The sequence below is a fragment of the Trachypithecus francoisi genome, unplaced genomic scaffold, assembly GCF_009764315.1.
Source record: "Trachypithecus francoisi isolate TF-2019V2 unplaced genomic scaffold, Tfra_2.0 Lachesis_group13, whole genome shotgun sequence".
Lineage (NCBI taxonomy): Eukaryota > Metazoa > Chordata > Mammalia > Primates > Cercopithecidae > Trachypithecus > Trachypithecus francoisi.
In genome coordinates, this window is record NW_022681458.1 from 71,258,051 (window position 1) to 71,281,675 (window position 23,625).

The 23,625-nt window shown below is 41.9% G+C and overlaps 1 protein-coding gene across 1 annotated transcript in view; it reads right to left on the reverse strand.

Moving 5' to 3' along the window:
• Positions 1 to 435: 435 nt before the first annotated feature.
• Positions 436 to 23,625, reverse strand: part of GORASP2 (golgi reassembly stacking protein 2) — a 40,295-nt gene continuing 17,105 nt past the window's right edge. The window contains exons 2-10 of the mRNA XM_033231162.1: positions 20,250 to 20,330; positions 18,605 to 18,808; positions 18,068 to 18,154; positions 16,879 to 17,009; positions 13,547 to 13,679; positions 11,764 to 11,887; positions 5,980 to 6,066; positions 4,575 to 4,682; positions 436 to 1,782 (exon numbers count right to left, since the gene is read on the reverse strand). Coding sequence (XP_033087053.1) covers positions 1,442 to 1,782; positions 4,575 to 4,682; positions 5,980 to 6,066; positions 11,764 to 11,887; positions 13,547 to 13,679; positions 16,879 to 17,009; positions 18,068 to 18,154; positions 18,605 to 18,808; positions 20,250 to 20,330 — 1,296 coding nt within the window. The 3' untranslated portion in view covers positions 436 to 1,441. The remainder of the gene's footprint in view (positions 1,783 to 4,574; positions 4,683 to 5,979; positions 6,067 to 11,763; positions 11,888 to 13,546; positions 13,680 to 16,878; positions 17,010 to 18,067; positions 18,155 to 18,604; positions 18,809 to 20,249; positions 20,331 to 23,625) is intronic.

Here is a 23,625-nt window from a genome sequence, read left to right on the forward strand (position 1 = left end):
CTCTTTTAGAAAGTAGTAACTTTCTCAACTTTTCCTATCTTGGAAAGCCAAAAATTATTACATTTAAATGTGCTTGTGAATACTTTCCTCACCTGTTATAAGCTCCTTTTCAAAAAACGGGATTAACTGAAATATTCTAGAAACATTTACACAGTGTAAACAGAAGCAGCTATGATTAGGGCTGGAGACTTCTTTCATCATTCAGTTTTAAGTACAAACCTAGCCCCAGAAAAGGATCTACCCCCAAAACTGGCTGGCACTGAGACTCCTAGGAGAGTGCCGGGCTGGCGTTGACTTCAAGTGTCCAGCAGGGCAGTCAGGGGTGAGTGACGTGAGGGTGATGTGAGGGTGCTGCCACCCCAGCCATGTCCTCCCTGCAGGGGATCAGCATCTACAGACTCATACCAGGGCAATAACCGAGGAACCACTTTTGTCTTATTTCAAAAACATGGATATCTGCATTTAATTTCATTCAGTAAATCAACTCCAGTTAACTTACCATCTCTTAAAAATGGGAGAAAGCAAACATAGGACATGAAAAGTTAAAGATGCATGACATACTGGAGAGTAATAAGACATACCGGAGAGCAGTAAGTGCACACGTGGCAATTAAGGGTTGTAATTTAGATGTAACACAAGAAAAAAAGTAAAATTACTGTACTTTATTGCTGTATCTATGCTTTCCCAGTATAGCTATAACACTACAAGGAGCCACAGAGTGCCACCTTCTGGTTTAAAACTGTGACACCTTCTTTATTTCTTTTGAAATGCCACTTTATAAGGTGGACGTAGAAAGCAACAGCAGCAGTTACAAAATGTTGTCTGAGTGATTCAGAGAGCTTAAAACAAGGATCCGTGTATAGGCTGAAGAAAAAGACGTTCAATTAACAGTGCGCGCTGTGGAACTTGAACACAAGTCTTCAGGTGGAATTCCTGTGTAAACCTTAATAGAGATGCGACTCACGGAGACCGAAAGTAAAATCTCTTTACCGTTTACAGTTTTGTGAAGTGGTCTGCAGTCTCGCAAACGACTTACAAAGTACAAGAAATGTTGCGTGTGAGTACTAGGCATAGAATATTTCATTTTCTTACGGAAAGAGCAGCAGGGGACAGGAAACCTAGTGGACGCCCCGTCACCACCTTTCCCGAAGATGCACACCCGCAGGAACGGCAGTGCAAGCCTGGCAGCAAGCCACCCTTACAATTCTTTTTGGCTGTTTAAAATACAAGCACTTTCTGACATCTCGCCCTAGCGCGTGAGCCCCACTCAACTTGGCAGGAAACAACCCACGTCCTCGTTTAGTTTCCCCTGTAGGAATTATTTACAGGATGCCTACAGACACGGTACAAACTAGCATGAAATTAATGATAGTTTGCATCTCCAGACACACTCCCGTGGTTAAATAAATATACCACGCCAATTCCGAAGAACGGTTCAACGTTAAGGGGATTCAGAAGCACCGGCATCCACAGCCGCAGAAACAGGCTTCTCGCTGACTGGCGTGGACTCGCCGACTCTGTCCTCAACCGTGGCGGGGGCCTTGGCAGTGGGGGGCGTCACATCCACAGTGAGTGAGGAGGCAGCGTCTGCCTTTGCAGTAGTTGTGCCAGGGTCGGAGGGTGGGTTGCCAGTGGGTGGGAGGGAAGACAGCAGCTCTCCTGAGCTTGCTGCAGAAGAGCTCTCTGGAACCAAGGGGAATGACGGGAGGAACTCGGATGGCAGGGGGAGAGGTGCAATGCCAGGTAAGTTTCGGGGAGGCAAGGAAGGAAGAGGTGGCAGACCTAGGACAAAAACGGCATAGATCATACATCCTCCCAGCACTGAAAGGGCAGCAGGCATTGTCAAAGGGCTATTTTAATTTACATTTCATTAAGGAAACTGAAGCTGAGGAGGTAACACAAATCACAACCTTGGCTGATTTCCAGATAGAGGCGCTGGCAGGGTTAACTATTCCCTACAATTGCGGCTGCCTGGAGGAATAGGTTCTCAGCTTCTAGGCTCCATGTGACCTGGCCCAGCACTGGGGGAAACTGGCTCAGGGAAGAAAGATAGGATCCTTCTAGTCAGAACAGATAGCAGCCCACCCAGCAGGTGACACAGCTACACTGGATGTCAGACACGGGGACTCATGCTTACCCATGCCAGCTGCAATCTGTTACAGCTGCATTCTTGACAGACAACAGAGAGAGGTAGGCCGCAACCCTCTTGCAAAGGCAGCAGAAGGGAGGGGCCTGGACTCTTGCCCTTTCCACTGCCCTCACCAGGGGTACTCAGCCTTTGCTTAAAACCTGTGATTGATAACTATTTCTATTACACTCAGTGGACTCATTATGATGATTTTAAAATGCAAGGCCAGGCGTGGTGGCTCACACCTGTAACCCCAGCATTTTGGGAGGCCAAGGCGGGAGGATCACTTGAGCCCAGGAGTTGGAGACCAGCCTAGGCAACACGGCAAAACCTCGTCTCTACTAAAAAAAATACAAAAATTAGCTGGGCATGGTGGCACACATCTGTGCTCCCAACTACTAGAGACTACAACGCCACTGAGGTGGGAGGACTGCTTGAACCCAGGAGGCGGAGGTTGCAGTGAAATGAGATTACACCACTGCACTCCAGCCTGAACAACAAAGTGAGACTCTGTCTCAAAAAAAAAAAAAAAAAATTAAAATGCAAGATGAAGGAAAGCAGAATTATTTCAAGAAACAAAGGAAAGGCAGGGTGTAAAGCACAGGTTCAGGGCAACCACCAGCTGGTGAAACTACTTAGTCTGTCAAATTTAGGGAAGGGGCAGAGGAGGAGCCAAGAATACAGGGCACAAAAGGTGGGGTGAGCGCTGCGACAGTAAATGGTAGTTTGACTACTACTGGTACTTCATTTTTATTTTTATTTTTTTTTGAGACGGAGTCTCATTCTGTCCCAGGATGGAGTGCAGTGGTGCGATCTCAGCTCACTACAACCTCCGCCTCCCGGGTTTACGCCATTCTCCCGCCTCACCTTCCCAAGTAGCTGGGATTACAGGCACCTGGCACCATGCTCAGCTACTATTTGTATTTTTAAGAGACAGGGTTTCACCATGTTGGTCAGGCTGGTCTTGAACTCCTGACCTCAGGTGATCTACCCGCTTTGGCCTCCTAAAGTGCTGGGATTATAGGCATGAGCCACTGTGCCTGGCCTAGTACTTCCATTTTTAAACCTTTGGCCTGAAAACTAAGTAGGTTAAGAAATATATACAGATGGTGAGTGTTACAAGAGGGGTAATTATCATCTAGACAGAAACGAGACGGTGACGATGCACACCATGGTGCTGTAAGATCACTCACTGGCATCACTGATGGGCCAAACTACTGAGATGGCCCAGTAAGTCAGCCCTCCCAAAGGTTAAGGTATGCTGGGTGATCATTAACCGTATGCACTCGTAGGACACTGCTGCTTCATTTTCAGACAGAAAATCTGAGTGTAGACACTTGGAATATCTGCTACCTTAGACATGTCCAGCTAAAATTTCTCATAGTTTTAAGTATAAAAGCATTTGTAAATAATGGAAGATATTCACGTTTGTTTTGTTTTTATATATATATATACATTTTTTTAAAAAAGAAGAATATTGGCTGGGCACATTGGGAGGCCAAAGCAGGAAGATTGCCTGAGCCCAGGAGTTCAAGACCAGCCTGGGCAACATGGTGAAACCCAGTCTCTCCAAAAAATTAGCCAGGTGTGGTGGTATGTACATGTAGTCCCAGCTACTTGGGAGGATGAGGTGAGAGGATGGCTTGATCCTGGGAGGTAGAGATTGCAATGAGCCCAGATCGCGCCACTATACTTCAGCCTGGGTGATCAAGACTCTGTCTCGAAAAAACAAAACAAAAAATACAAGCCCAGTCAGCTGAGCAGGGGAGACGTTTTATGGCATAATTTCTGGGCTTGGACTATGCACAATAGGCTCCACTACCTCCCCAGTGGCAGCGGCTCCAAATATGAAGAGAATGGCGGGGAATTCATTCACCTCCACTAGGCAGCCTACACACCTTCATTAAAGTCAATGCAGCAGGGCCACGCCACTGTGCTTTATTGCTACCCTGGCTTTTCTGAGGCTAAGCCATCAGGGTGCAGGGATAGGAGGAGGAGCGGGAGGAGGAGGAGAGGCAGCAGGGACTCAGAGACATTCCTCTTTCCTCTTAAGCTTTTTTTTCTGAGATGAAGTCTTGCTCTGTTGCCCAGGCTGGAGTGCAGTAGTGTGATTCTTCTGTCTTAGCCTCCTGCATAGCTGGGACTACAGGCACCTGCCACCATGCCCGGCTAATGTTTATATTTTTTCAGTAGAGACGGGGTTTTGCCATGTTGGCCATGTTGAACTCCTAACCTCAGGTGATCCATTCACCTCGGCCTCCCAAAGTGCTGGGATTACAGGCATGATCCTCTTAAGCTTTTTAATCAAAAAAGATGAATATTTATTTGAAGTAGCTGAAATCTGTTAAACTGATTTGCTCTTTCCAGAAAAAACTGAGGAAGATGGGCATTCCTGAATAAAACTTTTATTAGAGAGAGTCTTAGGAGGGCGAGATCTGCAACATACCTGGGTTTACAAGTTCTGGTAAGCCAACCCCTGGCATGATGTGTGGTGCTGGGAGGTTGAGGTTGAGGTTGGGGAGGTTGGGCAGTCCTGCTGGTAAAGGCATCAGACCTGAAGAGAAGGCAGAAAACAAAAAAGGGAAATCACTTGACCTGGGGAAGAAATAAATCCTTGTGTATTAAAAACAATCCCAGCCACTTCTAAGTGACAGTACCAGAAGTCTACCTAATGTGTAGCAGTTTTGTATCATAATCATATTACAACGAAATTTCACTTAACTGAAATATATTTCTCTACCTAAGTGATTAGGTGGCTAAATGGGTAAAGATGAAAATAAATAACTAATACTCTTAACACTCTGGAATACGGATGATGATGGCCCGAGTGCCTTGGAGAAAAGGCTGATTTGTTTCAGTAGATATGAAAGACAATGAAACTGAATTTTTCTTTGATGGTTGAGGTTTACAGTCTCTATGACTTTTTAAATTTCTTATTCTGAAAAATAATTGCAGACTTACAGTTGCAAAAGTAGTAAAAAGAATCCACCTTTCACCCAAATTCCCACATGTCCATGTATCAGCACACTTGCTTCATCATTCTCTGTGTGCACACATTTGGTTCATGGCTTAATATGCTTGGATAATGACACTTTTAGTCATACATTAAAAGCGCTCACAATGAAGGTATATTTGATCACTAAAATAATATTTGATTATTATTGGCTGGATAAAGGAACTTGGTCTTCACTGGGAATATGAAGAGAAAAACACAAAAATTTAATTTAATGTTAGAGCTACTAAAGACCAAATAAGAAGCCTTCTCTTCTAGGCTCCCACGAACTACTGTCAGGAAGTCCTCACTAATGAGACAATGGAGAATGGACTTCTGCAGATTCCTTATTCCTGGCTTATGCTGCACTGTGGAACTGCAGGGGCAGCAGGTGGCCGCTAGCCGGGGGTAAGGAGCACTAGGCTCGGCAGCTAACTAGCTGGTAAATGGCACGGACCTGTAGTCCCAGCTACTCAGGAGGCTGAGGCAGGAGAATCGCTTGAACCTGGGGGGCGGAGGGTGCAGTGAGCTGAGATCGTGCCATTGCACTCCAGCCTGGGCAACAAGAGCGAAACTCTGCCTCAAAAAAAAGGGCTGGGCACAGTGGCTGCCCCCATCTCTACTAAATGTACCCCATCTCTACTAAAAATACAAAAATTAGCTGGGTGTGGTGGTACGTGCCTGTCTACTAAGGACAGCTGCCCTAGCTTTCATTTATCAGAAACTTATTGCAGAGATAAATTGAGATTAAAAGACATAAAAAGTTACGACATAGGTAGAATATTTTTCATTGTTCTGAAGATGCAAATATCAGTAATACTGTTATCAACAGCCACATCTCTAGTCCCCTGGTGGTTACCTGGTAAAGTAGTAGCTGGGTTCATTGGTGGCACAGAAGTGAGGGACTGGTTTACTTGTGGTGGCAATAACGGTACTGTTGGTACACCTAAAAAGAAAGCACAATCTTTTCATCTCTAACAAATTTAGTCGACAAAAAATGAGTAGAACACGTGAGGACAATCTGCAGTCCCTCCTTGCCCTGTGGTCAGGTCTTCATTTGGTCCCGATTTCCAGCTGCAACTGACTGTCCATCACCCTTTACTGCAGATCCACTAACTCTGCCCATGGCTCTCAACAAAGGCTGTTACCAGAGCCTGTGGCAAGAGGGCAGGAGGCCGTGCAGTCCCACCCCAGCCCAGCTCACTGGACAAGAGGTTTACAACTGACCCAAGCAGGGCTGGATTCGAAAACAGTCTTAGACATTTGTATATGGGACACAAGGATTCTAGTCAATCTCAACTGGGCTCCTAAACTAAGATACCACGTAAGTCGGGGGCTGCAGGGGGACCATGTGCCCTGTGAAACAGTGAATGCTGGTCTGTGAAAGAAGAGAATGACATAGGTGGCCTGAAAGAGACAAAAGAGCACATGAACCTCTAGGATGAAGAGAATGACTTGGCTTCCTGAATGTCCATTTCCTTTTGACCTTAGGTTCTGTGACAGTCCTTCGAAGTCTAACACATTTCCATGTGTACTAACATTAGCTTGAGGGGGTTATGTTCTTCATGTACAAGCCTTAGGATACCACCTAATCATGTTTACCACCTACTCCAGTGGGAGGTTTTGCTGATGTCAAAACAATAAATGAAAGCACATCTTTCACCTATTTAGCATTCATTTTCACTTATCTAGCACACACATTCCAGATTTTGTCTTACAGATCTGCTTAAATATGGTAGCAGGAATAAATTGTGCCTAAAAGTATGAAGCAACCATGCAGGCAGTCTATTATTTATTCATTTATCTACTTTTCTGTGGAATTCAGAGGCAAGCAAAATATAAGAAAAAAGTCTAACTGGAGCATTGGCAAATGCTCTACCAGTTCCCAGACTGCATAATTTCACTCAAATATAAGAATCTGTTTTCTACTCTGTACCAAAGTGTTAGTGAGTGTGCACTTCGTAAGTGGTCAAATACAATAGCAATGCTATAATTTTTTTATATTTGTTTTGAAATCTCGGTTTTAAGAAAATAAAAGCAGCTTGGATTGGTTAAGCAAATTTCTTCTATTTCCCAATAAAATCTTTCACATAAGTTTCTTTTCATTCTTTTTGTTTGTTTGTTTGAGACGGAGTCTCGCTCTGTCACCCAGGCTGGAGTGCAGTGGCGCGATCTCAGCTCACTGCAAGCTCCGCCTCCCGGGTTCACGCCATTCTCCTGCCTCAGCCTCTCAAGTAGCTGGGATTACAGGCGCCTGCCACCAGGCCCAGCTAATATTTTGTATTTTTAGTAGAGATGGGGTTTCACCATGTTAGCCAGGATGGTCTTGATCTCCTGACCTTGTGATCCGCCCGTGTTGGCCTACCAAAGTGCTGGGATTACAGGCGTGAGCCACTGCATCCAGCGCTTTTCATTCTTAAAGGATAGATACATTCACAAGTCTCAAAAATAACTGACTAAATCTAAGCCAGGAATTCTAAATCTAGGGCCCACAAATGGGCTTCAGAGGGTCTGTGAAGCTCCTAAAATTGTATACAACAATTTTTGGAAGGCAGGTTCTTTGCTTTCATCAGATTCTCAAAGGAGCTGAATGGACAGTTGAGTGTGGTCATTCGTTCAAGTTTTTTGGGGGGCACCTACTGTATGTTACACATTGTTCTAGGTACTGAGGCACTTTACAACATGAAGAAAACAGAAATCAGAACCTTCAGGAAATTTCCATTCTAATGAGGGGAAGGAAAAGGAAAGGAGAAAGATCAAATAAGTAAAATACGTAACAAGTAAAATGGTGATACACTCGGGCCAGGCACAGTGGCTCATGCCTGTAATCCCAGCACTTTGGGAGGGTGAGGCGGGCGGGTCACCTGAGGTCAGTGGTTCAAGATCAGCTTGGGCAACGTGGTGAAACCCTGTCTCTACTAAAAATACAAAATTAACTGGGCATGGTGGTGAGCACCTGTAATCCCAGCTACTTGGGAGGCTGAGGCAGGAGAATCACTTGAACCTGGGAGGTAGAGGTTGCAGTGAGCCAAGATCATGCCACTGCACTCCAGCCTGGGGCGACAGAGCAAGACTCCGTCTCAAAAATAAAAAAAATAAAAAAAAAAGGAAAAAGGTGATACACTGCAGAAAAATCAAGCAGGTCACAATGATCAATGCTACTTCAAAATTGTAGTCATTTTCTAAAAAATTTTATAATCCAAAAATATTCAAATCCACAAAAAAGTTTAAAAAGACATATACTTTTATTTCTCTACAGTTACTTTTATATCTCTACAGTTACATTATATGGGCTATTATATTACATTATATTACAATGTATGGGCTACTTTGCAAGCAACATAACGAAAAGTGAAGATGGAAAAATGCCCATCAAAAAGTTGTTTCTCACGTGTTATGCTAGAATATTTTAGTCTTTTTAAATTTATTTACTCAAAAGTGATGATGTCAATTTCTTTCAGTCTCTTTTGAGCAATTTGTGCTTTATTTACATTTGTCCTTAAACGTCAAGAAGCCATTTCTCTGCAGTGCCATAAGCCAGGGATCTCTGTGCATGTGCTTAAAAGACAATACAAGTATAACTACAACGTAATGAGAAAAGATTTAAAATGTCAAAGAGAAACTGGGGCTTGAAGAGACATGACAACTATCTCCTAAAATCAGAAGTGCATCTGGGGCCAGGCGCAATGGCTCATGCCTGTAATCCCAGCACTTTGGGAGGCTGAGGCGGGTGGATCACCTGAGGTCAGGAGTTCGAGACCAGCCCAAAACGGTGAAACGCCATCTCTATTAAAAATACAAAAAATTAGCCAGGCATGGTGGTGCACGCCTGTAGTCCCAGCTACTCGGGAGGCTGAGGCAGGAGAATCGCTTGAACCCAGGAGGCGGAGGGTGCAGTGAGCTGAGATCACGCCACTGCACTCCAGCCTGGGCAACAAGAGCGAAACTCTGCCTCAAAAAAAAGGGCTGGGCACAGTGGCTCATGCCTGTAATCCCAGCACTTTGGGAGGCAGAGGCGGGTGGGTCACCTGACGTCAGGAGTTTGAGACCAGCCTGGCCAACATAGCAAAACCCCATCTCTACTAAAAATACAAAAATCAGCTGGGTGTGGTGGCACGTGCCTGTAATCAATCATGGCTACTTGGGAAGGCTGAGGCAGGAGAACTGCTTGACCTGGGAGCCGGAGATTGCAGTGGGCAAAGATAGTGCCACTGCACTCCAGCCTGCCTGGGCAACAGAGTGAGACTCTGTCTAAAAAATAAAAAATACAATAATAAAAAAAAAATCTGGAACACGCTTACTCTAAAACAAATACGAGTAATTCAGACTCAGAATGGGCTGCTGCCTTGGGAAGTACACTACCCTACCCCTTACTAAGTCTATTCAGGAATAAACTAGAGAATTATGTGATGAGATGTAGGCAAAAAATTGTAATATCATAAAAAGGACTTATACCACTTGAATGAAATAAACTCTAAATTCCCTTTCAACTCTATGATTAGAGACTGATGACATTAATATTTAATTTCATCTAGGAAGCATTCTAAAACGATTGTGGTGATGACTGCACAATTCTACGAATTTACTAAAAATCATTTAGTTGTTTACTTATTGCAAATTAATTTATGGTATGCAAATTATTTATCAGTAAAGCTGGAAAAAAAGAAAACCAGCAAAGAAGGCAAATGGAAGTATATCCCAATATCGATAATTGATAAAGTTGGGTGATGGGGTTCATTATACAATTCCAGCTCTTTTGTGTATGTTTGAAATTTTAAATTTCTTTTTTTTTTTTTTTTGAGACGGAGTCTCGCTCTGTCACCCAGGCTGGAGCGCAGTGGCTGGATCTCAGCTCACTGCAAGCTCCGCCTCCCGGGTTCACGCCATTCTCCTGCCTCAGCCTCCTGAGTAGCTGGGACTACAGGGGCCCGCCACCTCGCCCGGCTAGTTTTTTGTATTTATTTTTAGTAGAGACGGGGTTTCACCGTGTTAGCCAGGATGGTCTCGATCTCCTGACCTCGTGATCCGCCCGTCTCGGCCTCCCAAAGTGCTGGGATTACAGGCTTGAGCCACCACGCCCGGCCGAAATTTTAAATTTCATCTAGAGAAATAAAACCAGGACTAAAGAGCTGGGATGAGAACCTAGGAGACCAATTATAGACACCAAACTGGCAACCTTACTACTGCATCTTGGTAGGCTGTTTTAAGTCCATTACAGAACAAAGTGGGATATAAACAAATTGTGAATATAAGTATTTAAGAGAGCCCAGGAATAAAAGGTAATAATGAGGCTACCAGCCATGGCTAGCACCTGTAATTCCAACAATTTGGGAGGCCAAGGCAGGATGATCACTTGAGGCCAGGACTTAGAGACCAGCCTGGGCAACAGAGAGACCCCATCCCTACAAAAACATGAAAACTAAAAACTTCAGAAAAACTGAAAATGGGTACAGGGTTTCTTTTGATGTGATAAATTATTCTGAAACTGATTGAGGTTATTGGTTGTACAACTCTACAAATATACTAAAAAAATACTGGATTGTATACTTTAAGCAGGTGAATTGTATGGTTAATATGCATTTTATCTTGAGAAAGCTATCAAAAATAAATAAATAAATAAAACCCAAAATAAACAAAAAGGACTATATCAGGTAGAACAAAGAAAAGGAAGGAGGCTGGGTACAGTGACTCACGCTTGTAATCCCAGCACTTTGGGAGGCCGAGGAGGGCAGATCACCTGAGATCAGGAGTTCAAGACCAGCCTGGCCAATGTGATGAAACCCTGTCTCTACTAAAAATACAAAAATTGGCCGCCGTATGGTGGCATGTGCCTGTAATCCCTGACACTCGGGAGGCTGAGGCATGAGAATCGCTTGAACCCAGGAGGCAGAGGTTGCAGTAAGCCAAGACCATGCCATTGCACTCCAGCCTGGGTAAAAAGAGTGAAACTCTGTTTCAAAAAAAAAGGAAGGAGACAGGGACATGTCCCCTAAGCAAGACTGAGCTCCTCCTCACTTTTGCATCCCCAGTGCCTACTACTTCAGAAACACGCAAATGTGTTGTGTAACCAGAGCAGTTAAACAGAATTTCAAGTCAAGAGTTCTGGCTTTACAAGTTGTAGAATCTAAGGAAAGCTCAGGGTCTAAAATAAGCAGGGAAGACGTTTAAGCCCCGTGTGTATCCACATGGTGATTTAGAACAAGCTTTCACAGCCAGTACCTGTCAACACAGAGTATATATGCAGTTTTCAAGGTACACTGGCATTAATGTTTTAAATTCTTTTTTTTGAGACAGGGTCTCACTCTGTCAACCAGGCTGGAATGCAGTGGCACAATCACAGCTCACTGCCGCCACAACCTCCGAGGCTCAAGCAATCCTCCCATCTCAGCCTCTCGAGTAGCTGGGACTACAGGTGCACACCACCACACCTGGCTAATTAAAAAAAAATTTTTTTTGGAGAGACAGGGTTCCACTATATTGCCCATGCTGGTCTAGAGCTCCTGAGCTCAAGCAATCCTCCTACCTTGGCCTCCCAAAGTGCTGGAATGACAGGTGTGAGCCACTGTGTCTGGTCAATTTTTAAAATTATATGCAATAATATTACATAAAATAGACTGAAAACAGAATATATTTTTCTGCACACCTGTACTGAGAACACTACTGACAGCTGGTGGAGTTGAGCTAATAGAAAGTCCAGCCAGACTCTGTTCAATTCCTGTAGTTCCTGGTGGTGACAAAGACGGGGGATTAACTGAGGACAGCTGGACCTTCCAAAAAGAGAAAAAAAAAAACATGAAGATTACTTAAGTTTATTTAAAAGAAAATATAAATATTGGCTGTTACCTGCCCTGCAGATACATATTTGGTTCACATATGAGCTGTCATAAGCTTCATTTGGCACATCTGCCTCCAGACCCTCCCTCCTAATTTTGGTACATGTCACGGACCATGTACTGTAAGCATCTCTCTGTCCTGTCACTTCTAGTCTTGGGACACATGGCTTCTACCCCAAGTTGCACACAATGCTCTTGATACTTCCACACTAGAAGAGATTCTACTCTCTCCTCTCTCCTCACCACCTGGAAATCATTTTATTCAATCTTTAAACTACCACCGCTTTCCTCTTCTGTCTGAATTCCCAGCTGGTTTATTTGTTTTCACTTTCACTGCTCAGGAAAGAAATCAGCTGGAAGTCTTAATACATGATAGACTTCTCAAGATTTCCAACCTCATGAGTGCATTTAATATTCTTCTCATCAGTGAATAAATGTAGCAGGCAGATCCCCACTTTTCAGGAGAAGAAAAAAAGGAGTCTATATGGACTCTACAGATGGGTGGTTTCATTTGTGAATAATCCACCTTCTGCAGCAGCTCCAGTGCCCTTCGGTACCTTCCGAGACAACCTGTATTCCGACCCTGTGCCTAGCTGCTAGTCACTCTCTCATCTTCCCAAACCACCCAAAGAGGTTCAACTGGGAAAGCCCTGATTAGGGCCAGTGGGTATGGTGGTTGGGGTCTGAACATGTAACTATATTGGCTCTGGCCAAGAGCCAATGTTGGAGGTGAAACTTCCCAGCAGCTCTTCTTTCCTTCCTCTAGAATTGAAGACGGCCAAACTGTGTAGACAAAACCACAGTGGCAGCAGCTCTGTTTTTACAACAGCAGCATTTTCTTTTTGGGTATTTGGTTTTTATTTAGTTATGCAGACAAGAGTTAACTGCCCTGAGATGCCTCCTTAAGAAACATTCAAAAACCCTATAAGCCTGTTCAAATCTCTCTTGTTCCTTGAAAAGTCTTACTTTGATCCTGTAATAGCCCTTTCACTCCCCTCATGACCCCCACACACATAGCTCTCCTTGTTTTCTCAATCGTTTCTTGAAACAATAAGCAACAACTAGCAGCACCTTTTCACCTATTCACTCTGCTGACCTGCAATTTGTGTTTGTCCCCTGGCAAGTCTCTGAAATTGCTCTTGCCCAGGACATGGTTTTTTCACTCCTTTCACCTAACTTCTCTGCAGTACCTGACATGGCTGACTGTGTCTGATTTCCTGAAGCTTGGTTTTCCCTCTGGCCTCTGGCTGAGCTTCCTTTGCTAGATCTCTGCCCATCCAGATTTTCAAGACGGCGACCCGCCCAGACCCAGTCCCTTAGCTGTACAGCTGTCCTAACAGCCACTGGGTTACATTACCCTCTCTTTGCTGATGATTCCCACATCTGCATCTCTAGCCCTGTCCTTTTTCCTATAACCCAGACTCATGTATCTCACCTCTATCTCGGTATCTTACCGGAACCTTAAATTTAACACCATCAATACTTAACTCATCGTCTACCCTATTTCATAGTGCTACTGCCATATACACTGAAATACATGACTTGTTTTGGTAAAAAACTTTATGATATACTTAGGTAAGAATGTGACCTTACCTCTGTAAACCCATCTTTAAGAGGTGTAATAGGTGTACCAGCCATTTGTCCTGGAAGAGAAATTTTCTTTCCTTCTTCAAATGGGCGTGTAGGTATTCGATGCAAATAACCATATCCAATGCCACATCCTAGGCTATAAAAACATTTTTTTCTTAACATTGTTATCAATCACAGCTTGTATTTCTTTGAGGTGTTTTTTTTGGGGTGGGGGGAGGTAACCCAAGAGCATAGATTCAAGTTGCCCTGAACGTGCACTCCCTTCTTTGAGATTTTAAAAGATAAAAACAAATTTCTATTCTTTTAGATAATGTCATCTAAGCAGAGGTCCCAGACCACCCCACAGAAAACAGCACCCTTCCCTCCACTGTGGATACCACCCTTACTCCTTTATTTTTCAAGCATTCATCACCATCCAACACACTGCATATTTATTTACTATCTATCTCCCCCAACAAAATGTTAAGGTCCTTAAGGGCAGAGACCTTGTCTGTTAACTGCCTTCATAGCTGCTGGCACATGGCAGACATTTGATGATTATTTGCTAAATGAATGACATATATACAGCCTTTCCACTGAAGAGCTCTAAGCACTTCTGCATGATGACATCATTTACACATTCCATAGTTCTCTTTCAGAACCCTGACACAAATCAGTCATGTATGTTCAACCCAGATTGAACATACTTCTATTTCAACTTCCCACTGCCACCAGAGGCATTTTTCTAGTAAGATGTGATCACATTGCTTCTTTCTAGTCTGATGTCTTCTCAACATTCCTTTCTCTTTCCTCCCTTTGGGGAATTACTTCTCTGCTGTTGTGTGCAGTGCTGGTAGGACTGTCAATCAGAGTGTCTGCCCTGCCCAAACCAAGGGCATGGCTCATGGTCAAAGCCAGGCCAATTTCTCTTGCCCATGGCTGCAAACCTTGGGAGTCAGAGAAAAAACAAAAATGGCTTTAGTAGAATGAATGCTGATGACATTGCCAAATACTTCTTCCTATCTAAATCCCTAGAGGTTTTCTGAGTCTTGTCCTTTCTACATCTGGTTCTTCAGCTGTTTCCTTGATTATATGAGCTAATCCATATCAATAAGTATGTTACTTGCTTACTTACGATGGTGACAGCTGGTTTTTACCATTTGAACCCAAAACCCCCTACTGATACAATTATCACAGCCTCAGTTGCTCAAAATATATCAGAAGTCCTGACCGTGGTATTTAAGGCTCTCTACAATCAGGTTCCAACTTATGTTTCCATCATGATGTCTTTTATTTCCCAAACAACTTGACACTTTCAGAGTAGGCCATGCATGAATATCTCTGTGCCTTTCTCCTGCCATACCATCTACTATCTCCACTGCCACCAAAAGCTGGGTGAGCAGGCAGTGGCCAACTTCAGCTCTTTTTAATTAATTAATTAATTTATTTATTTATGAGACAATTTATTATTCTGTTGCCCAGGCTGTAGTGCAGTAGCATGATCTTGGTTCACTGCAATCTCTGCCTCCTGGGCTCAAGCAATCCTCCCGCCTCAGCTTCCTGAGTAGCTGGGACTACAGGCGCATGCCACCACGTCCGGCTAATTTTTGTATTTTTTGTAGAGACGAGGGTTCATCAGGTTGCCCAGGCTGGTACTGAACTCCTGAGTTCAAGTGATCCACCTGCCTCAGCCTCCCAAAGCGGTAGCATTACGGGCGTGAGCCACCATGCCAGGCCTAGCTCCTCTTTAACCAGTCTGATGTGCACAATGATGCTTCATCTTACGGTTATTTGTTCCTTCTTCTCACAATCAAAACTGCAATTCAGCCAGGCATGGAGGCTCACACCTATAATCCCAGGACTTTGGGAGGCCAAGGTGGGAAGATTGCTTGAAGTGAGGAGTTCAAGACTAGCCTGGGAAACAAAGCAAGGCCCCATCTCTAAAAAAGAGTTTCTACATTAACCGAGTACAGTGTGTACACCTGTAGTCCCAGGTACTCAGGAAACTGAGGCAGGAGGACAGCTTGAGCCCAGGAGTTAAAGGCTGTAGTGAACTATGATTGTGCTCCAGCAGAGATAGCAAGACCCTGCCTCCAAACAAATAAAACCCTGCAATTCTCACTAGACTGGATCTCACATAGATTTAGAGAAATAATTTATATTATTTAGATTAAATAATTTATATTGACCAATTATAGCCTTTCAGGGGTAGCTACATTTGAAAACAAGGTGCTTATTGATCAAAGTAATTAAGTAGTAATAGACAATGCATTTGAGGCAACAGCAAGACCCTGGCCAAACGTAAAGATAGCCTAAGAATGAAATTAAGAGAAATAAGATTTAATAAATGAAATGTGGTCAGCCTCTGAGGAAGGAATAACAGAGGCACAAAAAGACCAGATGCATGGTCAGAGGCAGACTGAGGAAAATGCTCTGTATGGGCCTAGCTAATGCAATGGCCAACTGACAGTATTAAACACCTCAAAAGAAAAAATGTCTTCCAAAGAATGTAGCCAAATGTAGTTAACATAATTAAAAATGAAAGAATATGTGATGTTTTTTGCCGTTGGTCTTCACTGTCCACAGAATCTCTTCCTCCAGTTGATTCCATGCTCACCAGGCACTCCTGTGGTACTAATCTGACTTGAGTATTCTTCTAACTGGAGAGGGGGTATTTTTCTATTGCAAACTGAAAATTTGCTATTCAAATAAATACAGCAGCTTCTCTGCAAATTTAGTTTATATGAAGAAGTGCCTCTTCTAATGAATAAATTTTGAATGCCTCGAGTAGATCATATTTCTGGGCATTTACAAACCTGAGCAATGGACAATGATAATTTGATCAAGTACTGCCCCAGATAGGCCAGACTCTTGGAAGACACATCTATCTTACTTTTCCCAAACTGCAGCAAATTAGAATACTTGTGGCAAAACATTCAGCTAGAGAATCTCAGGTAGTGTGGGTAAAGATACTATGAGCAAATGGAGGCTTTTCCTGCCTGCAGCAACTAAGTCATCCTTTTCCCAGCATGGGATTAGAACTTTTGAAAACATGTGGAAAGTTTCCAAATTCTAGGCTTTTCTATAATTATGGCTTATGCTCAATAATTTCTCAAATTAAAAAAGAAATGCTATTAGCTCTTAGGTCAGTAAAGAAAAGGACTACAGTATGTATACTATGTTCCTTAGATATGTACTTTAAAAAAATTGATTTCAATATTTTAGACTAGCTCTTCCCTTTTTTAAGAGGAGTCTTACAATAAACCAATAACTTCTTTCAAAATAAAAACAATGTTTACAACACATCTGACTGGTATGTTTAAGCAGTCATAACTTAGTCTAAAAAATGACCTTACCTGCCTTCTCCACCCCATGCAGAATTTGGTGTAATAATCACTTCTCGACAGTTATCAGTGTCTGTGTTGTACACATAAAGTTTCAATGGTTTTGCTTCATGTGTTTCAATAAGGCTGAATAGATCTTCAGACTGCAAAAGTGTCACAGGAGGAAAATGTTTCATGTTACTGTACTTTGGAGCAGTGTGTCTCAAACTTGGCTACTATTAGAATCACCTGAGAAACCTAAGAAAAAAATACGGATTCTGGGCCCTGCCCTAGACATAAAAATCACTTCTTAAAACCAATACACCAAGCAGGTTTAATTCAATATATTAATTCAAGCAAAGCCTACTTACTACATACAAGGCTTTATGGCCAGTTCCTTAAGATCTAGTTGGCACTCTTAGTACAATTCTTTTATACCCAAGTTCTACATATTCTGCTTTTACTTCCCATTATTAAGACCTGGTTGTCTGGGCACCTTATTTCTCACTCCTTTTTTTTTTTTTTGGAGACAGAGTCTCTCTAACTGTTGCCTGGGCTAGAGTGCAGTGTCATGATTTTGGCTCACTGCAGCCTCAACCTCTCAGGCTCAAGTGATCCTTCCACCTCAGCCTCCCAGGTAGCTGGGACTACAGGCATGTACCACACCATGCCTGGCTAATTTTTGTATTTGTTGTAGAGACAAGGTCTCACAACCAGGTCACAGACTGGTCTCGAACTCCTGAGCTCAAGTAATTCTCCCATCTCAGCCTCCCAAAGTGCTGAGATTACAAGCATGAGCCACTGTGCCCAGCCTTTTCTCTCATTTTTGATTTAGCAATGTATACTTCTGCTAGCTAACAGATAAGGAAAAGGATCTAATATAGCTACACTAATGCTGTCACTGAACAAAAAGGGGAAGAGCAAATGAAATCAATGAACAATTGAAAATGAGAATTTGATTTAGACTTGAGGTATGCAGAGATTTCTGTATACTACACACAAAATCTGTGCAATTGCCGCACAGTACGTGTTTTCCCTCACAGCTATACCTAATAAGACACCTACCAGATGTTCCATTTAACACCCTGAGGCATAAGTTATTCTTGATCAGCAAAGACTAAAATTTTAACTCTAAATGCAAAGCATGCAAATATCTTTCTCAACTCAAGCATCAATGAGAAAATTTTATATAGTTTTCACTATGAATAAACACACGAATTACCTCATTCATGACTGTATCTGCTCCAATGATATAATCACTGTGTGGTCTAAGACCTGCCAGTGCTGCAGGAGAATTTGATTCCACCTCCTAGAATGACACAAACACATACCCTAAAATTAATATATATAATCTTCCAAGGTTTAGTCACAATTTTTAATTATATTGATTTTTAAAATCTGTATACTTCTGTCTTGCTAGAGATGTGTCATATGTCAGAAACTACAGAATATATTTTAAACTTCTGAGCAAAAAATTACATAATATTTAATATTTAAAATACTTTTGTAGCTATCTACTCTAACACATCTTATAATGAATAAATCATTAGAAAAAGTTCTTAAACTTCTACATTTCCTTCTCTTCCTCAACTTAAAAAAAAATTGTTCCACATTTAAAAAGCAATGAATGCTGATTTTTGGTAAAAATTGCCTAATGATAATATCCTTACAATCTTATTAAGCCAGAAACAACCATTGTTAAAACATCTTTCCACACTGCTTCATGAACCTCCAGTAACAGTTCACAGTTGATACCTACCAACACATGCCAAACATTTTCATTTGCCCCATCAAAGCTGCAGAAACGTATGCTCACTCCCAATAAGCCCTGGCCGCCCCACAGGTTACTTGGTGTGACTGAGGTCTCTCGCAGCTCCAACGTTTTGCTGCTATAGATAAGCATTTTTACAGGCTTTTCAACGTTTGCTTTCAGCAGATCCTTAAGAGTGTCATTGTCTTTATTCTGTGAACATATAGAAATCACATTCCTTAGTAAATAAAAATTTTTTTTTTTTTTTTTTTTTTTTTTGAGGCGGAGTCTCGCTCTGTCGCCCGGACTGGAGTGCAGTGGCTGGATCTCAGCTCACTGCAAGCTCCACCTCCCGGGTTTACGCCATTCTCCTGCCTCAGCCTCCCAAGTAGCTGGGACTACAGGCGCCCACCACCTCGCCCGGCTATTTTTTTTTTTTTTTTGTATTTTTAGTAGAGACGGGGTTTCACCGTGTTAGCCAGGATGGTCTCGATCTCCTGACCTCGTGATCCACCCGTCTCAGCCTCCCAAAGTGCTGGGATTACAGGCTTGAGACACCGCGCCTGGCCAATAAAAATTTAATGTTAGCTTAAGCATCCTATGGCCCTATAAGAGTAATATTAATAATCAACATAAATAAAATATTCAACAAAGGTTTCACCAACATTTAAATTTTCCTCTATGTAAAAGGAATGTCACGAAATTAAGAACAACTCTTATGTTAGCAACAACTTGAAACTGACTTTTTTCTAATAGCTCACTATGGATTATGGAATTTGCAACCCAACATTATTTAGAATGATCTAGGGCTTCAATGTATAAAAACAAAATATGCCATAAAAAGTCACATTACTAACGAAGTTGTGATGACTTTGATTATAAAAATCTAAAACATTTACTGGGGTTAACGTTTAATTTTGGACTCTATTTCTAACTACATACTTTATTATTTATTAAGAGCTGGATAGAAAAGAAAGTAAAAACAGTATATTAAGTATTTCATTTCATAAATAAAGGCCAGATGACATACAAATACAGGCCAACATCTGGCCTTTATTTGTATGTCAGAGATGTTATAAGTAATGAACAAAAACTTCAGACTGTTATGAAAAATTAAACCAAGTGGCTACTGTCCTAAGAATTTGCTGAGATTATATAATTTCCTTATCTTAGAACTTTATTATGGGTAAACTCTAAACAAGGTATAAAAAGTGGTTTTAATTTTGTACTTTGGAGCATATCTCTCTGTCTGGTTCTAATAACATTATTTGTATACTGTGAAACTTAGCACCAAGAGAACTGACAATTTGAGAGAATGAATCTTTCTACTAATTCGTTTGTCAATAACCAACAGAAGTCTGACATCTTTAAAAACCAATCTTTTACATCTTATTTCTTTCTGCTTATGAAAATTAAATATTTAACATATAAAAGACTCCACTGATTCTGGAGACTTCCCTAAGATAATCAGTGGAGCATAAGGTATAATATTCTAGATATTTCAATGTTTTTAATACATGATTATTTCTATAAACTGGCATCATACTATACAGAATGATTGTAACTAATAAACACCCATCTCAGATCATCTGAAAAATTCCATTTTTGAGAGATTACAAATACTACAGACAAAACTACAAAAAGTTGAACTTACTAATCTTGAACCATTAATAGAAACAATAAAATCAAAGAAAGGCTCCAATCCAGCTCTGTGTCCTGGGGAATTTTCTTGTACCTGCGGAAACAAAAATGACAAAAATAACAAATGTAAAGCTTAGGTGAAAATTGTAAGCCGAATATCTCTTTTCAGTAAAAATAGACCAATTTCATTAATAATGAAACATAGTACACACTAGTTCTCTCATTTCTCTTCATCTCTCCCCGCTAATGCCTGTCCAGCTCCCTAAACTCTACCCTTTCTTTAAGTTCATCTTCTATTTATATTTTTATTTTATTTCTTTGAGACAGACTCTACCTGTGTTGCCCAGGCTGGAGTGCGGTGGCACAATCTCGGTTCACTGCAACCTCTGCCTCCCCAATGCAAGCGATTCTCGTGCCTCAGCCTCCCGAGTACCTGGGATGACTATAGGCGCACACCACCATGTCCGACTAGTTTTTGTATTTTTTGTAGAGACAGGGTTTTGCCTTATTGCCCAGGCTGGTTTTGAACTCCTGGGCTCCACCCACCTCAACCTCCCAAAGTGCTGGGATTACAGGCGTGAGCCACTGCACCGGGCCTCGTTCATCTTCTATACGAGGTTTTCCCTCTGTGGTTCTATTTCCATACCACTTTCTCCTTTTTTTTGGGAGAAAGGGGCTAATCCGCTCAGCAATTAGCAGGGGACACAGCAGACAGTCACTACAATTAAGCGACAAATTCAAGCAATTATTCCTTCACTACTAGTAGCAAGGCAGCACTCAGTTACAAAGTGAATACAGGTACATAGTCACCTATGTCAAGACATTTATAATCTGCTGAGGAATAGGTGAGAAGAGGAAGGGGCAATGTATATATAGCCCTCTAATCACTACAATGTAAGACCAAACAGGCTAAGGGCTATTTGGTATAAGGTTCTAAGGGAAAGAAGAAGCTTCAGACATAAAAAGTGACAATGAATTGTGGTTTAAAAAGAGGGTAGAACATTCAAAGGTAAAGATGATCAAGGGGGTAGGAAGGACATCTGAAAATGGACAAAACAATATGAGCAAACACCCGAAGCAGGAGTCTGAAGAATGAGGATCACAGCATGTGTAGCTAGATGACAGGGTAGTGGACAGAAATAGAGAATTACAGACTTTGAAAACTAGGATTAACCCAGAAATCCTCTAATCCAGGGATCTTAAATTGAGGTCTGTGGATGGCTTCAGAGAATACTACAGCTCCTGAAATTACACACAATCTTTTATATGGATAAGCAGTTTTCAGGGTGTAAATATTGGTGGCTTTCATTAGATTCTCAAAGGATTTCTCCATGACTCCAAGAAGGTTTAAAAACCATGGATTTTTTTTTTTTTTTGAGACGGAGTCTTGCTCTGTCGCCGGGGCTGGAGTGCAGTGGCCGGATCTCAGCTCACTGCAAGCTCCGCCTCCCGGGTTCATGCCATTCTCCTGCCTCAGCCTCCCGAGTAGCTGGGACTACAGGCGCCCGCCACCTCGCCCGGCTAGTTTTTTGTATTTTTTAGTAGAGACGGGGTTTCACAGTGTTCGCCAGGATGGTCTCGATCTCCTGACCTCGTGATCCGCCCGTCTCGGCCTCCCAAAGTGCTGGGAAAAACCATGGATTTTGTGCAATTCTTTCATTTGATAGGTTAAAAAAAAAAAATACCGTGTCTTGCTTATGATTCCATAGCTGCCTAATGGTGGAAGTGAAACTCAAAAATCCATCTTTTTTATTTTTATTTTTTGAGACAAGAGTCTTACTCTGTTGCCCAGGCTGGAGTGCAGTGGCACAATCTCAGCTCATTGCAACCTCCACCTCCCAGGTTCAAGCGATTCTTGTGCCTCAGCTTCCCAAGTAGCTGGGATTACAGGTGTGCACCACCACATCTGCCTTTTTTTTTTTTTTTTTTTTTGGTAGAGGCAAGGTTTCACCATGTTGGCCAGGTGGATCTCAAATTCCTGGCCTCAAGTGATCTGCCTGCCTCGGCCTCCCAATGTGTTGGGATTACAGGTGTGAGCCACTGCACCTGGCCGAAAGTCCATCCTGAAACTATTAGTCCAACAGAAGGCTAGAAAGAAGGGGTAGAGCTACATTTACTGGCCTTTAAACGAAAGAGTGAGATTATTTTTAATGTAATTCATAGGTTCATAGAATAAAAAAGATTACTTAGCTTCTCAACAACTCAAATGTTTATCACCCCATATTTGATAATGGACTGTCAAATTTTCAAAATGTACAGTAGTAAAATGTTAGTAGCTAGTAACAGAAATATGACAAAAAAGCAAAAAACAAATATAATCCATTCTGCATTTTTTTTCCAAAATATTTTCCTCTAAGGAATTTTTATTCTGCTTGATATTATTAAGTGCTGTCAAAACTATTCCATGGCCAGGCACAGTGGCTCATGCCTATAATCCCAGCACTTTGGGAGGCTGAGGCAGGAGGATTGGAGTCCAGAAGTTTGAGACCAGCCTGGGTAATAGAGGGAGACCCCTGTTTCTACAAAAAAATTAGCCGGGTATCGGGGTGTGCTTCTGTAGTCCCAGCTACTTGGAAGGCTGGGCTGGGAGGATCACTTGCACCCAGGAGGCTGAGGCTGCAATGAGTCCAGGTTGCACCACTGCACTCCGGCATAGGCGACAGGGTAAAACCCTGTCTCAAAACAAAACAAAATAGAAAAAAAAAACAAAAAAAACAACAACAAAAAAAACCTATTCCACAAGAACAAAAGTTTGCACTGATATTTATAGGTTGATTTTCTGTAATAGTTCAAATAGTTCTATAGTCAGTTTTGCAAATAACAACAGCAAATGACAGATACATTCAACCATACACAAAGCTACAGCTATTTATACAGTAACAAGTCATTTTAATACTTTCAAAATGGAACCCAGATTGTTCCTAAAATACATCCCTCTATACAGTGTCAATCAGAATTGTTCATTACCTCTTAATGTTGTTACCTTTTATTATTTTAAGCCAAATTATAGTATTGTCTCAGAAGAAGTAAAACTTGATATTCTTCTTTTGTTACAGTAAAGAATAGTTGCCCTACATAGACAGTTCAATGCCTAACTCCCTAAAACTGTTTGATCATGTTTTTATGTTTTCTTGCAAATTTGGGACCAAATCATTTTTGTAAACTAATTAAGTTAAATATCAAAGGTATTTATTAAATGTCTTCAGTTTCTTTTTCTTTTTTTTGAGACAGGGTCCCACTCTGTCGCTCAGGCTGTAGTGCAGTGGTGCATACATAGCTTACTCCTGGCCTCCCAAGTAGCTGGGACTACATGTGTGCACCACCATGCCCAGCTAATTTTTAAATTTTTTCTAGTGCACCACCATGCTCAGCTAATTTTTTAACTTTTT